Source organism: Centropristis striata, chromosome 1, assembly GCF_030273125.1.
Source record: "Centropristis striata isolate RG_2023a ecotype Rhode Island chromosome 1, C.striata_1.0, whole genome shotgun sequence".
NCBI lineage: Eukaryota > Metazoa > Chordata > Actinopteri > Perciformes > Serranidae > Centropristis > Centropristis striata.
In genome coordinates, this window is record NC_081517.1 from 20,825,973 (window position 1) to 20,842,141 (window position 16,169).

The 16,169-nt window shown below is 40.0% G+C and overlaps 1 protein-coding gene across 1 annotated transcript in view; it reads right to left on the minus strand.

The window, feature by feature from the left end:
* Window positions 1-13,832, minus strand: part of gpm6ab (glycoprotein M6Ab) — a 69,253-nt gene extending 55,421 nt beyond the window's left edge. The window contains exon 1 of the mRNA XM_059334324.1: window positions 13,663-13,832. Coding sequence (XP_059190307.1) covers window positions 13,663-13,699 — 37 coding nt within the window. The 5' untranslated portion in view covers window positions 13,700-13,832. The remainder of the gene's footprint in view (window positions 1-13,662) is intronic.
* Between the last annotated feature and the right edge of the window lie 2,337 nt (window positions 13,833-16,169).

Consider the following 16,169-nt stretch of genomic DNA (forward strand, 5'->3'; position numbering starts at 1 on the left):
TAGTATTTAGATCGGCTCACGCACACACAGATGCACAGAGAGAGAATGGGGACAGGACTGATACATTACAGACAGGTAGGTGCTTGTTTTGAAGCGCAGTTCGGTAGCTCTCGGCAGCTCGGTATATTCAGTGCGTGTGTGAATGCGTGTGCATGTCTTGGAGGAGGACAGAGAGGTGGGTCTGGGTTTTGACTGACTGACGGGTGACAAACACTGCTGAGCAGAGACACAATGCAAAATAACTTTATGTTATGAATAGTGTAGATATACTTTCAGTAGCTTGAAATGTGACGTTAGCGCAGCACAAGAGACTCTGGCGGGCCACCAAGGTCTAGGTAATTAATAGGAAATCCATATGCCACTATGTCAAGAAGTAGGGCATGTTGCCAATATCGTGATATGCCCATAAAGAAAATATACCGGTATAATCGTGAACTATACGATATGGCACACCCCTATGATGCTGTTGTTTTGACTGGTGAAACTGAGCTGGTGAGTTGAGAGATATGTATGAAAACTGTGATTGCAGCTTGTGTTGAAGCCCTTGAGTATCTTCATTTATGCGGTGTACAGTTCATTATATGTCGTGTTATTAATGTTGTGCTTTTGTTTACATTTGTGTCGTTTCAGTTGATTACCTGGCGAACTGCACGGTTGCTATCCTTGTGCTAAGAAGCGTAGCATGTAAACTGTTGAATTCTAGTGCTAAATAAAGAAGTGAAAAGACTGTAATCGACTGTCCGAGCTTGATTGAGACACTGTTTCATCAGTTAAGACCACCCTATACGGTGGGAGTTATTAGATTAACATAGTTGGTTTAATAAAACCGTACATGCATAGACTGTATATAAATAATGGACGTAGTCACCGTGACGGTTGGTTTGTGGCCCGTTGGAAGCATCGAGTTCAGCGTTACACTCGTTGCCATCTTGTTTTCCAATACCGGGAGCAGACCATGGCTGTATCCCAAAGTCAAGGAAGGATCCTCAAACGGCTGAATTTGAAGGATTCTACGTCATCGACAGCTGAAGGACTGTCCCAATGTCCAGGATCCTCCAGAGCAGTGATTCCCAACCAGGGGGTCCCAACCCCCCCAGGGGGGCGCCAAAGATCCAAGGGGGGTCGCAAAGCCCTCTTGATTTTAAGGGATGTAATAAATCTAATGTGTTAAATATAGATGAGTCAACATTTAATTAATTAGTGGGACAAAAACAACTACATAAGGGCTACATTAAACGTTTATTCATTTATTTAAATAGAAAAATCACTATAGAAAAGTTTCAAAATAAAAGCTATATCTTGAGAATAAGGACATGTGTAACATCCCTCCTGCAGTATACACAGGTAACCGAGGTAACCTCACCTAGAGGTAACCTCACTTAGCGGTAACCTCACCTAACAACAGAAACGCAGAGCTAATGGGAAAATCTCGAAGCGTCAGGGAGACGAAAATGCTGAATATCTCAAAAAGAAAAAGAGAGGGTACCATGAAAGTCACATTGAGTTCGGCTTCATAGAAGCAATGGACAAGGGGGGGGGGGGGGGGGGCAAAGTTTACAATGGTAAAAATGTGGGTCCCTCAAGAAAAGGGTTGGGAACCACTGCTCCAGAGGACAGAGTCCTTCTTCTGCCCAAATTCCAAGGATGCATGTGTGTATCCTCCGTGCGCTCCGACTATCCATAATGCCTTGCACACACCGGTCTACGGGAGATTTAGAAATGGCGAGCATAGAAACAGCTTAACAAACTTAATCAGTTTAACATGAATTTAATCATTTTATTTATATAATTAATATTTTATTTATATAAGTATTTTCAGTTTACACTGAATATTTGTCATCACATAACTGACAAAAAGTCAAGCAAAACATAAACAAACAAATGCCAGAATATTTAACTAAAAGATAATAAACATAATTTTGATACATTGCCTGTAAATTGATGCCGTATCAGTTGCTAAAGTTATTTTTATTTTATTATTAATTCATATATATGCGTCAGATGATGATGTATGATGTGCAAAGTATACGTAGCATTGCCATTCAGAAAGTTATACATTTCTTTATTGTGTTAACAGACCGACAGTCAGCTATTATCCCTTATTGTTATTTATAAATAACTGTTATTGTACTGTAATGTGAAATAAAATTTTAAAAAGCACAGAACACATCTCCGTGGTGAGTTCTGCTCCGCTGCTTTTATGAAACTAAGTAGCAGTCAAATTCATCCAGAATCAGTGAAATATTCAGGTTTAATCCACTTTTTGGCTTTTACTTGCTAAATCATGGAGATTCAACCTTAAAGCATCTTTTTCCATTTCGACAAATATGTGTCAGAGTGTTGACAGAGACATATTCATGTTGTGAACTGGTTTTTAAATTCTAGTGCTGAATTTAAGCAGGACGTCAAATTACGCAATGACACACAGCTGCACACTGAAGGCTGTTCCATTTGTGCGTTATTACAGTGAAAGGAAGGGCTCTGGCCTCGACCCTGGAGGACCTGACTCTGTAGGAAGGAGCCTACCAAGGAAGGATCTTTGACATTGGTATACAGACCATATCTGGACTGTGGAGGAGAGAGAGGCATCTGATCACTGACTACACGGCTCTCTACAACTCAACCTGACTGAGAGAAGTCACTGCTAATTCATGTTAGCATTAACTGGAGCATTAACTGGGATGTTAGTTTTGGCTAGCAAAAAAGCAAAAAATAAAATGTATGTTACTTACCGCTGAACAAGACATTTTTACTTAACAAAACATTCACATAAACTGTCATTAATTGAAAATACAGTGAACGGGTCAAATTTATGAGACCAAACCGCTAAACGTCCTTTTTTATGTCTATATAACGTTATATATAACTTTATTGACACGTTGCCGTGGATACACATCGTTCTGCTTCTCTCCTGATGACGGCTCGTCTTGTTAGCCACCTGTCAATCAAAGGTAGCCACGCCCCAAATCAGTCGATTCTTGTTCATCTATTTTCGTCTAAATTGGGCCATTATTAACAGGCTATGTGCCACAATCATTTAAAGTAGCTGTAATTAACCTCTTCTCAAAAAGGTTAATTTAGATCCTGGCGTTTTAGCAAACTATAGACCAATATCTAACCTCCCCTTCATCTCTAAGATCCTGGAGAAAGCAGTCGCAAATCAACTTTGTGATTTTCTTCAACACAATAGTCTGTATGAGGACTTCCAGTCAGGATTTAGAACTCATCATAGCACAGAAACAGCATTGGTAAAAATTACAAATTACCTTTTAATTTCTTCTGATAATGGACTTGTCTCAGTCCTTGTCTTACTAGATCTGAGTGCTGCATTTGATACAATTGACCATCGTATCCTATTACAGAGACTGGAACATGTAATTGGCATTAGAGGAACGGCACTGGGCTGGTTTAAATCGTACTTATTAGGCCGTTCCAGTTTGTTCATGTGAATAATGAATCCTCCATGCGCACTGATGTTAACCACGGTGTTCCACAGGGTTCTGTGCTTGGACCAATTTTATTCACCCTTTATATGCTCCCTCTAGGTAATATAATTAGAAAACATTCAATTAACTTTCATTGTTATGCTGATGACACTCAGTTATATATATTAATCAAGCCAGGTGAAACTGATCAGCTAGCCAAACTTAATGCATGCCTTAAAGACATAAAAACCTGGATGGTCCACAACTTCCTAATGTTAAACTCGGAAAAAACGGAAGTGATTGTACTGGGACCCAAACACCTCCGAAACTCATTATCCAAAGACTTAATTAGCATCAATGGCATTACCCTGGCCTCCAATACCACCATAAGGAATCTCGGAGTTATCTTTGATCAGGATCTGTCATTTAACTCCCATATAAAACAAACTTCAAGGACTGCATTTTTTCACCTACGTAATATTACAAAAATTAGACACATCCTGTCTCAAAAGGATGCAGAAAAATTAGTTCATGCTTTTGTTACTTCAAGGTTAGATTACTGTAATTCCTTACTGTCAGGCTGCTCCAATAAATCCCTTAAAACTCTTCAGTTAGTCCAAAATGCTGCGGCTCGTGTACTGACAAGAACCAAGAAAAGAGATCATATTTCTCCTGTTCTAGCTTCGCTGCACTGGCTCTCTGTAAAATCCAGAATTGAGTTCAAAATCCTTCTTCTTACTTACAAAGCTCTAAATGGTCAGGCACCATCATATCTTAAAGACCTCATAATGCCATATTACCCTTCTAGAGCACTACGCTCCCAAAATTCTATGTTACTTGTGGTTCCTAAAGTCCTTAAAACTAGATTGGGAGCCAGAGCCTTCAGTTATCAAGCTCCTCTCTTGTGGAATCATCTCCCAGTCTCAGTACGGGAGGCAGACACCCTCTCTTTATTCAAGAGTAAACTTAAGACTTTCCTCTTTGACAAAGCCTATAGTTAGGGCTGGCCGAGGCCTGCCTTGGACCAGCCCCTAGTTATGCCGCTATAGGCCCAATGTGTCGGGGGACACGATACACCGGGGCCCTCTTTCTCTCTGTCCCAATAATACATGACACAAACTTTTATTTTCCCAGAATACTTGCACTTTTCTCTGCTCTCTCTTCACAGGGTGTGGAGCTGTGGTCCTGCTCCATCACTCCTGCTGGTCTCACTGCCGTGGATCTGGTTCTGCCCCAGATGGGAATGTTCCTCTCCTGGTCCACTCACCATCGCTACTGGCCAATGGTGCCGCATCATCATCACCTGCTGCTGTGCCCCCCCCCCCCCCCAGAACTCCTGCTCCTCTCTCCCTCTCTCCCTCTCTCTCTCTATTGCCCCCCCCCCCCCCAACCTCTATCTACTCTATTCTACTCTGTTGACCTGCCCTGTACAACGACATCTATTCCACGTCTGTCCGTCCTGGGAGATGGAGGTTTCTTCTTTTTTTCCCTGCTAAAAGGGTTTTTTTTAAAGGAGTTTTTCCCTGGCCGATGTGAGGGTCTAAGGACAGAGGGTGTCGTACCATGTACAGTCTGTGAAGCCCTTTGAGGCAAATCTGTGATTTGTGATTTTGGGCTATATAAATAAAATTGATTTGATTTGATTTGATTATTAGAACTATTAATATCAAACTGTCTTGAAGAAGATTTTCTACTAGTGATTGAGACAATAGTGTTGTCCTAAAAAAATCTGAGGTAATAAATCAAATGAGAAGATTTCTCATTTTGCATTGAAATTGAAATGTTTTTGCAGCCAAACTTAGCGCCCCCTGCTGGAATTTTTGGTAGAATGCAGCTTAAGGCCCTTACTGGTTTGCCTCCCTGCTCAGACCTGGAGGTTGCCGCCTGGTTATATGTTGGCAGTATTGAATGTATGTGATAATGTACCTCTCACAGCTCTTTCTTTTTTTTTAAGTTCTACCAGTTCATTTCTATTTTGTGACTGACCACAATCAATTGGTGGATTATTGTATTTTCAAGGTTCTCAGCAAACCTTCAACACTTTGAAAAATGTCGTCATGGAGTATTCATCGACACTGGTACATCAAAGTGTCTCACAAAAGAATAGTCATTCTGTACTGAAATTAGTGGAGAAGGTAAGAGAAAGAAAGCTAAACAGCAAATGGAGGCCTTTACAATACTTGTCATCATTGTATTTAACTGTATAATTCGTCAAACATTTTTTCCTGCAATCAACAAACAAAACCTTGTAGACCGTTCATATGTAAACCTAGAAATTCAATGCAAATGGTTAGGAATAACAACAACACTGCCTCTCTATGACAACAGCCTTCATGACTTTACAGTGAAACAGAATACCCAGGCAACACCTGGTTGGTATGACTGAGTACTCAGTTTGGAAAAGTATAATTCTCTAAGGAACACAAATATGCTTAGTAAATTTCACCTTCAGCATTTCAGCATTCTGCCCTTTATATTTTGGTATTTTTATATTACAACTGGAAATTTAAGGTTGGTGTTGGTACAGAAAGTTCATGGCATGAAAACTGGTGATTACCGGAACAATGTATAGATACACGGATTATTCAGCTCAGTGCACAGTTAGCAACGTTGAAAACCATACGTAAATGGTAAATGGATGGACCTGCACTTATATAGCGCTTTTCTAGTCGCTTTGCGACCACTCAAATCGCTTTACACTACAGACTGCGCTCATTCACCCTTTCACACACACATTCATACTGGCGGCAGTGGCTACCCTAAACGGTCCCACCTGCCACCATTGGGAATTCATTCACACACCGATGAACACAGCATTTTGGGAGCAATTTGGGGTTCAGTATCTTGCTCAAGGATACTTCGACATGTTGGCTGCGACGGTCAGGGATCGAACCGCCAACCCTTCGGTTGGGGGCCAACCAACTCTACCAGCTGAGCCACAGCCTCCTGAGTCTCTAAATCCCTCTGGGGGCTAACTTGTCCCGCCGTGGAAAACACCCTCTCCTCTAGATAGATAGATCCTTTTAATAATCCTTTACAGGAAATTACAGTGTCACAAACAGCGTATGGACAGACATAACAAACACACATTCCCTCATATAGCTAAAATACTTTTTTTTTAAAAGGATAAAAAACAATAAATACAATAATAAATACTACAAAGTGCAAAGTTATTTTTGTGCATTATAAAACCGTATGGCAGCTGGTATATAGGACTTCCTGTAGCGCTCCATTTTGCACATTGGTGCAATTAGTCTCTGACTGAAGGTGCTGTTCTTGATCACCTTTCTTCTTCTACAGCTGGAATTAGAGTCTTGTGTTATCAATTTTTTTTTTCAATGTTTGTTTTATTTAACAAACAAGGATCTATCAAACTCTGATCTACACAACACGTTTGTGGAAGTAAATGGTAAATGGACCTGCACTTATATAGCGCTTTTCTAGTCGCTTTGCGACCACTCAAATTGCTTTACACTACAGACTACTCATTCCCCCGTTCACACACATTCATACTGGTGGCAGAGGCTACCCTAAACGGTGCCACCTGCCACCATTGGGAATTCATTCACACACCGATGAACGCAGCATCGGCAGCAATTTGGGGTTCAGTATCTTGCTCAAGGATATTTCGACATGTAGGCTGCGATGGTCAGGGATCGAACCACCAACCCTTCGGTTGGGGAGCAACCCAGTCTACCATCTGAGCCACAGCCACCAAGTGTATCATGGCACGAACAAAGGAGATTTCTGAGGACCTCAGAAAAAGCATTGTTGATGGTTATTATGCTGGAAAAGGTTACAAAACCATCTCTAAAGACTTTGAACTCCATCAATCCACAGTCAGACAGATTTTGTACAAATGGAGGAAATTCAAGACCATTGTTAACCTCCCCAGGACTGTCGACCAACAAAGATCACTCCAAGAGCAAGGCGTGTAATAGTCGCTGAGGAGACAAAAGACCCCAGGATAACTTCTAAGCAACTTAGGGCCGCTCTCACATTGGCTAAAGTTAATGTTCATGAGTCCACCATCAGGAGAACACTGAACAACAAAGGTGTGCATGGCAGGGTTGCAAGAAGAAAGCCACTGCTTTCCAAAAACAACACTGTTGCATGGACAAGCCAGAAGGCTATTGGAAAAATGTCTTGTGGACGAATGAGACCAAAATAGAACTTTTTGGTTTAAATGATAAGCGTTATGTTTGGAGAAAGGAAAACACTGCATTCCAGCATAAGAACCTGATCGCATCCGTGAAACAGGGTGGTGGTAGTATCATGGTTTGGGCCTGTTTTGCTGCATCTGGGCCAGGACGGCTTTCCATCATTGATGGAACAATGAATTTTGAATTATACTAGCGAATTCTAAAGAAAAATGTCAAAACATCTGTCCATGAACTGAATCTCAAGAGACAGGGGGTCATGCAGCAAGACAATGACCCTAAGCAAACAGGTCATTCTACCAAAGAATGGTTAAAGAATAATAAAATTAATGTTTTGGAATAGCAAAGTCACAGTCTTGACCTTAGACCAATCGAAATGTTGTGGATGGACCTGAAGGGAGCAGTTCATGTGAGGAAACCTAACAACATCCCAGAGTTGAAGCTGTTCTGTATGGAGGAATGGGCTAAAACCGTTTAGTTGTAGTAATTGCTGCACAAGGGGGTCACACCGTATACTGAAAGCAAAGGTTCACATACTTTTGCCACTCACAGATATGTAAAATTGGATTATGTTCCTCAATAAATAAATTACCAAGTGTAATACTTTTGTGTCATTTGTTTAACTGGGTTCTCTCTATCTACATTTAGGATTGAAAATCTTATGATGTTTTAAGCCATATTTATGTAGAAATATAGAAAATGGACGCACAAACTTTCAAGCACCATTGAAGATGCAGGATGACTAGTTGATGCTTTTGTTACCTCTCGGTTAAATGTTGTCAGTTCTTGTTCTTACAAAGAGAAAAAAAAACAGGTTTTGTGAGAAAAAATTGAAAATTGGAAATCGGCCAAAAAAAAAAGAAATCTGTTGATCAAAGTTGGTTGTGCAGTCTAACCACTAGCATAATAATAAATTGCGATCAGGTTTATGGTTTTCACCCATTATTATTAATAAAATTAAATTAAAAGTAATAATAATAACAATAATAATAATAATTGTGTTATTGTTATTCACAGTATTATTATTTCAATAGTTCCTTCTGCTTCTTTCCTCTCCAGTATGTTTCTCTCCATCTCTACTCCTCTGCGCTTTCACCCTCTGTGGGCCTGCAAAGTCAATTTGTATTGGCTTATTGCTCTCTCCATTAAGTTCCTTTCTATTAGTGGTCATAATAATGAAATGGATATGAGGCAAATACACAAAGTGCACTTTCAGTTGTATGACTTCTGTCAGTTTTCAATTGCCTTCTGTAAATCAGATTTTTTTTTTACTGCTTAGTAAATATGTCGGAGGGGGCATGGTGCATCAGCTGCAGGAGAGAAGTGTGGAGAGGGCTCAGGAGAGCAGCGGCAGGTGAGATCTTGTTAGACAGTCACTCTCTCCTTTTAACTCAGTAGCGTGTTGGACCTGGGAGTCAGAAGACCTGGAACAACATCGAGACTGTGCCTTCAACCAAGTGATAAAAACTGATGGTCACATGGTGCTCCCTGACGCACCGTTAACTATGGTTGTCAAAAGTATCGACACTCAAAAAAGTATCGATACTAAAACGTTGTATCTGGATACATCCATCTCTCTCTCTGCCTGCACACACACACACAGCAGCAGGCCCCTCCCCCTCACCGTGACGTGCACAAGTAGTACTTCAAACTTGGCGAAACATCTTAAGGAGCGACACCCTTTACAGCCTTTACAGTCAATTTGACAGGTTAGTGTCTTTCATTTCAAACTGACCTGTTACTGATGTTATCGTGGCCGGTGGCTCGCAATAATGTTGCCCGTGTTATTATTAGCCATTAGGCGCAGCTAGCAATTAAAGGCTGACGTCACGTTAATGATTATAAACAACGTACATAAATAAATCAGGCTCATAGTATGCCCATATTACATTAATTGACACAGTGTCAGTATACATAAGCATAGAGTTTATAAGTTTACACTAAAAAGTGTTATTTTCTCTCTTGAAGTCCCAGAATGAAGCAGAGAAAAGTCAACCTGCAACCAAACAGCAACACACACAGCCGACTCTACCTCTTTTTTATCAAGCTTTCCTAATATTGTGCATACAACCTCAAAATATTGTTCTAATTGTTATTGTTTATTGTATTTATTTTATTTTTTGCACTACCTCAGACCTGAAGCTTGTTATCATAGTTGGAGTTTCTTTTTGCACAACTGTTTTTAAATATTTAACCTGTGGTTCTGTTAATTTTAACATGTTGCATTTTTCTTGTTAAAAAAAATATTTCTGTTAAATTTTGGGGTCTTTGTTTTTATCCTGGTGGTATCGAAAATGGTATTGAGTATCGAATATTTTTCTGAATATCGGTATCGCTATCATTTTAGTGTCGTGACAACCGTAGCGTTAACATACCCACAACTTTTCATTGCGCAGGTACAGACTATACAGAGTGAGTCGTGACACTCAGACAAATGAAATAATTACCCAGTTGTTGATGCCAAAAGCTGTCGGGAAATAGTTTTCCAGGCGGCTCATTTTAACCCGATGGCTGGGCGTATGGGATGTGAGAAGACACTGAACCGTGTAATGGCCCAATTCTATTGGCCAGGCATTTGTGCAGACGTGCACTGCTTGTGCATGTCTTGCCTGTACGGAACTGTACGGATTATTGGGCATCAGGTCTACTCAAACTAGTGTTTACCACCCGCAAACTGACAGCCTCGTTGAGTGGCTAAATAAGACTTAAGTGGCTAGATCCTCAGGCACCAGGCCTCGACAGGATTTTCTCCCTTTGAACTGATGTTTGGCAGGAAACCACATGGGGTTTTGGACCTGGTTAAAGAAAGCTGGGAGGAAGGTCCAAGCCCCAGTAAAAACGAAGTCCAATATGTCCTGGACCTGAGAGCAAAACTCCACACACAGGGTCAGTTATCACGTGAGAATTTGCTGTGGGCCCAGGAACATCAAATGCATCTGTACAATAGAGGATCTAGGTTAAGACAATTTTCACTTGGAGATAAAGTACTTGTATTACTCCCATCTTCCACCTCCAAATTTCTCACCAAATGACAAGGACCCTTTGTGGTCACACGACGACTAGGTGATGTTGACTATGAGTTTGTGGAGAGTGAATGGAATTTATTCTGTTAAGAGCCTTTGGTTTTTCAATTTGGTTTGGTTTCCTGTTTTGTTTTTGTAACTCATACTGTTATTACTTTAAGGTCATTTTGCTGCCCTCTTGTGTTTTCCTGCCTTGTGTGATTATTTTCCTTGTCCCTGATTGTTTTCACCTGTTACCAATTATCCAGAACTTGTGTTTGTCTTGTCTTGTAAGTACGTGTCCCAGCCATTCCCTCGCGTTGTGTTTGATGTCTATGTTTTGTTCATTGATTTTGGATTTAGCCTTCTGCTTCGTACCTTTGTCTGTGCTCATCTGGTCAATCTTGTGGTTTGTCAAGGAAAGACTTTTTACTTTTACTTGGTGTCGAGAGTTGTGTATTTGGGACATTTTTATTTGCTGTATCTAGTGAGTGTGATATCTCACACTGTACTGTACTGTACTATACACACTGTACTGCTACAGGGCTAACTGTTAGCCTGTTTCCAGACTGGACGCTAAGGGGTTAAGTAACATCCCCTCCGGCTGGAGTCGCTGGATTTGTCTCCAGTCGCTTTCTTGTTGTTTTGATATTATTATAATAATCCACTGTAAAAAAACAACTCTTGTTTTAACAGTAGAAAAACGGCAGCTGTGGTTGCCAGAACTTTACCGTAATAAATATGCTGCAACTTTTTCTAATATTACGGTCAAATTATATTAGCACTGCTGATCTCACGTTTAAGATAAGCATTTTATTCCATATTTTACCGGAATCTTTTTTTTTCCCATCAAAAGAAACTGTTCTGCCATATAATTGACAAGAAAATACTTTATAAATGCCGCATAAATTAAAGATTTTACTATTGAATATTACAGTATATTTTTGTTAGAGATATGGTGTTTTGTACATTTAACAATGAGAAAAAAATTTTTAACAAAAAATAAATGCAAAAATTACAGTGATGGCTTATATATATTACAGTATATTGCCAGTGTATTTTACAGTAGAGTAATGTATTTTTAAAAAACTGTAAAAAAAAAAAAAAAAAATACTGTTTTGGCTGATAGATACATTTACAGTGTTTCATTGTTACTGAAACTGAATTAACCCATTTATCATTTTTCGGTCTTTTACTGTCATGGTTTAGCAGTTTTTCACCGTAAAATCTACAGACATTTTTTACAGTGTCGCTAATCATATTTTTTTTCCTGATGAACCACAACGGCCACAGACAGGGTCCGTGGGACAGCCGTCAGTCAGCCCCTGGTGGAACCGGTAATGCACTGCCTCTGTCAAGGTTAAAAGAACATAAGTTTACCGTCTTGTTTCAGACTTCATAGCCTTTGTTTTGTTGTTTTATAATCCTCATAAGTAAACAACACAATGTAATTGGTTGTTGCCTTGATTCACAGTGTGAAAGCTTGAGAGAATCAACCTATACAAAAATCCTGATTTAGGATCTATCTGACATACAATTTTTCAGAATAAGAAACTCTTCATCGCAGTATTGGAGGGCTGTAGTCTTTATGTTTCTTGTAGCCTTTCGGCATTACTTGTGTTCTCCTTTTCACTCAACCTGCCATATTTCATCATTTACTCACACACACACACACACACAAACACACACACACACACACGGATATTTTGTCAGCTTTGTGCGTCCCATTAATAAAATTAGAAGATGAGGCAGATAAAGGGTGAGGCCAGTGACAGCTAAACTAAGAATGATGTAAAAAGAAAGGAATTAATATGCCAAGAATGAGGCATATGTGTAGGATGGGAACTAGTTGACTACGTGAATAGGAGTGGGGGTGACAGCTAGAAAAGATCATAATCATACCTCCCTATTCAGCTTCCTGATTGGCTAAAACTGGTTTATTAAAAAAGGAAATGCATGAATTTGTGTTACAAAATGTTATTTAATTGATAATTGGTAAGAATTACTTATTTTTCATCTAAAATACTTTCACCTTGAATTGAATTTTTGAGTCAGTGTAGGCAGGGCTGCTCCTGTTTGATTTCAGACTGAAGGTGCGATGAAGAAAACTGGCACACCCATTTTTACCACAGCAACAACAATATTTGGTATGGTATCATAAGGTACGATGCGGGAAAAAAACACTATCTGTAAAAAAAAAAAAAAATGCACACAGCAAGAGGAGATATGGATGGATCTGACAAAAATGAGATCACGGTGAGTGGGAGATGATTTAAAATAATGGGTGAGACACAAAAAATAGCCACAATAAATAAGAGACAGAGACCTGCAAAGGTAAAGACAAAGCCTAATTGGCCCAAATATCCAGTTTGAATCATAGTGAGTCAAAGAAAATGGGGCGACCGGGTAGACAACAGGAAAAAAAGAAAGACATGCAGAGAGTGGGGGATAGAGGAGAGGATAAGGCATTCAGACAACCGTGAAGCATCAACAATGGAGGCTAACAAAGAAAATCCCAATGGAGGCGTCAATCACTGCTCCACTTATCCCTCCTCCCTCTGATTTTTAGTCCTTATTGCAAGGCTTTGCCCAATGCTCTATCGCCCTTTTCTACCCCTTATCCTCCCTCCCTGCCACTCCCACCTACTCCATCTATCCTTTCATCCATCTGTCCATCCATCTGTCCGTCCAGCCCCCAAAACAACACCAGCCCTCCAGTGTCTGCCTTCTCCTTCCATCCTCAACCAAAACAATCTGTATATTTATGCATCCAGTTTTTGAAACGGACAACTAAAGAGGGTTATATAATTTGTGGTATTATCATAAGCAGCGAATAGATGCCACGAGTAAAATTCACAGTCCATCACTCTATTTCTGCTGGGATTAAACAGTCTGTGAATTATGCCAAAAATAACATGTACAGACAAACATTTTTTTGTAGGACATGTATGTTGTATTTTTCTCTCTGTCCACAGCACACACAATAGAATTCCACGATACCGAGACAAATGGATGAACAGAACAATGGCACTGCTGATTAAAGATAGAAATGCTCTTGTAATTATAAGGTCTTACCTTTCTGGCTTTGAGAATCATCCATATTTTCCTCCATTGTGGCAAGTTACAATCCCTTTGTTTCTATTTTTTTCTTTTTAAAGCCCCTTGCTAGCTCTGAGCACAGTGTACTTGTGTGTATGTGGGAGGCTGTGTGTGTGAGAGAGTGTTTTTTTCCCTCTCCCTGTAGATGTTGGAGGCTCAGGAAGTCCCTGTTTCAATGCTCAGCTCTCTCTCTTCACTCTGTGTATCTAGGTTCCTATCTCTGTATATATCTATGGCTGTATAAAAGAAGAATACCTGAATGGAAACTGCAAAACTCAATATTTTCTTAATGTAACATTCGGTGAAATGTATTTTTCATTGCTAGGACATTAATAGATACAATAAAAAATCAATTTAAAAACGCTAGAGTCAAATATGCCACGAGAGAGAAACCCTCCAATTTAATATAAATACTTGATGAAGGTCTACATTCAGTGAGTAAGACCTTCTAACTAGATCAAAAAATTGCAAATACTGACATATTCAGAAAGTATACATAGAATATAAATAATAAACACTATGAAAGAATCTCAAATAACAGGACTCGTCTGCTGGAAGACACCAACAAAGAGTTCCCATCAAACAAGCCATCTCCGTACAATAAAATTACAAAGACTTAAAATAAGGTGTATCACATTAGAAGTATGATGAAAACACAGGTGACACAAGGATCAGATTCCAGTGCTGCAAACTCTTGTGTGATTCCCTGAAAGCCTAAAAACTGTTATGGTCCTGCTTTTACTTTTTTTGACTTTCAGTTTTTTTTTTTGTTGTTGTCTAGATTTGTTCGGTCTTTGTTCTCCATCAAGAGTTTTGTTGTAAAAAAAAAAAAAGAAAAAAAGGGGGGGGGGGGTTGTTTTCTAGTTTTTGGGGGGTTTATTTGTTCATTCATTTACTGTTTCCTGTTTATTCTGATTCTGGCTCATTTCTGTCATGACTTATATTCGTATTGCATTGTGGTTGTTTTCATATGCTCAGTTATCAAGAGGTTTTTATTTTCTTGGTTTGATTATGTTTTGTGTTTTATTTTGTCATAGTATGTGTCATGATTCCACTGTCTGTTTAGCCTGGGAATACCCATACTGCCTTGCGCGCTCGATTTCATTTCGAACCTCCAGCCAGTCTGGCAACCACGGCCGTTTCTTAGCCCTGTTTTAGGGATCCAATCACAGAACGGGGAGGGACGGCGAGAGACGCGTACTACTCGGCAGACGGAAGCTTGTAGTTTTGTAGTTTTCTTACGGATCCAACATGGCTGCAGCAGACTCTCTTTAGCTGTAGACGATGTTTTAAATAGTTTAGAGCGAAAGTTGATTTTAAAAGAAGAACATTTGACTTTACACTCCTGTTTCACCACCAAAAAGGATGTTTTAGCCTTGCTTCCGACAGGATTTGGCAAAAGCCTAATCTACCAACTAGCCCGGCTACCACTCGCTGCTGTAACGCCGGTGATCTCGATACGAGCCGGGGGACAGCGGAGCCACGAGAGACCTGCAGCAGCTTGTCTATTGACCATAAAATCAGTGGATGTGTGTGGCTGAATGACATGAGGGGAGTAAAAATAAATAATCTTGCATAAAGCGAGAACTGGAGAAGCAAAGCAGCAAGCAACACTCTCTCACACACACACACACACACACACACACACACACACACACACACACACACCAACACTGCAGGTAGACGGTGAGCAGCCAGAGTCAGAACATGCTGCAGAAAAACGTTGCAGAAGTAGAATTGAGCATTTTAGTCTCAAAGTAGAGATGGGCTAGTCCAGCTATGTAAACATCCATTTCTGTCGCTCTACATACGTCATCTGGTATAACTGATACGATTGGCTAAGAGTCTGTGGGCTCCTGATCCCTGATCCTGAACCCCCCCTTTGTGTCTTGTCTCGTTGCTTGTTTCTTCATTCTGCGCTTTTGCCTCTCATTTCCGAACACAGAACCAGAGACTTCTTTAACCCATTCAAGCCGGGAAAGCATTAGGCCTACTGCATTTCTGTTGTGTTATTCTACCATTAAAGCCAGGAAAGCGGATACGTCATTTTGTAGTATTTGTAGTTTTTTCCACCTAATTTCGGTCTCTTGGCCAATGAACTGCATCAGAATACATGCGGGAGTGTCGCAATACAACATGGGACTTTTCCAGAACTTGAAATCATGGTGGAAGACGACTATAGCGGAGGGAGCTCAGAAGTAAGTGACGGAAGCGATCTTGATGAAAACAGCACCGCCGATTTTATTGCTGATACGGACTTTGAACCCTCGAAACCAATCGACCGGGATTTATGGATGAGGAATATGTTTTTAGATGACATATTTTCACCGAAGAACAGACATTTTGTGGCCATCTGGAGATAATAACAATAATAATACTAATTGATTGTGATGGTGATATAAGAAATCATGACTTTTAATGTCTTATATTACTTTATACGTCGTTGAGTACCCTGAAAAGTGCAATATAGCTCAAATGTATTA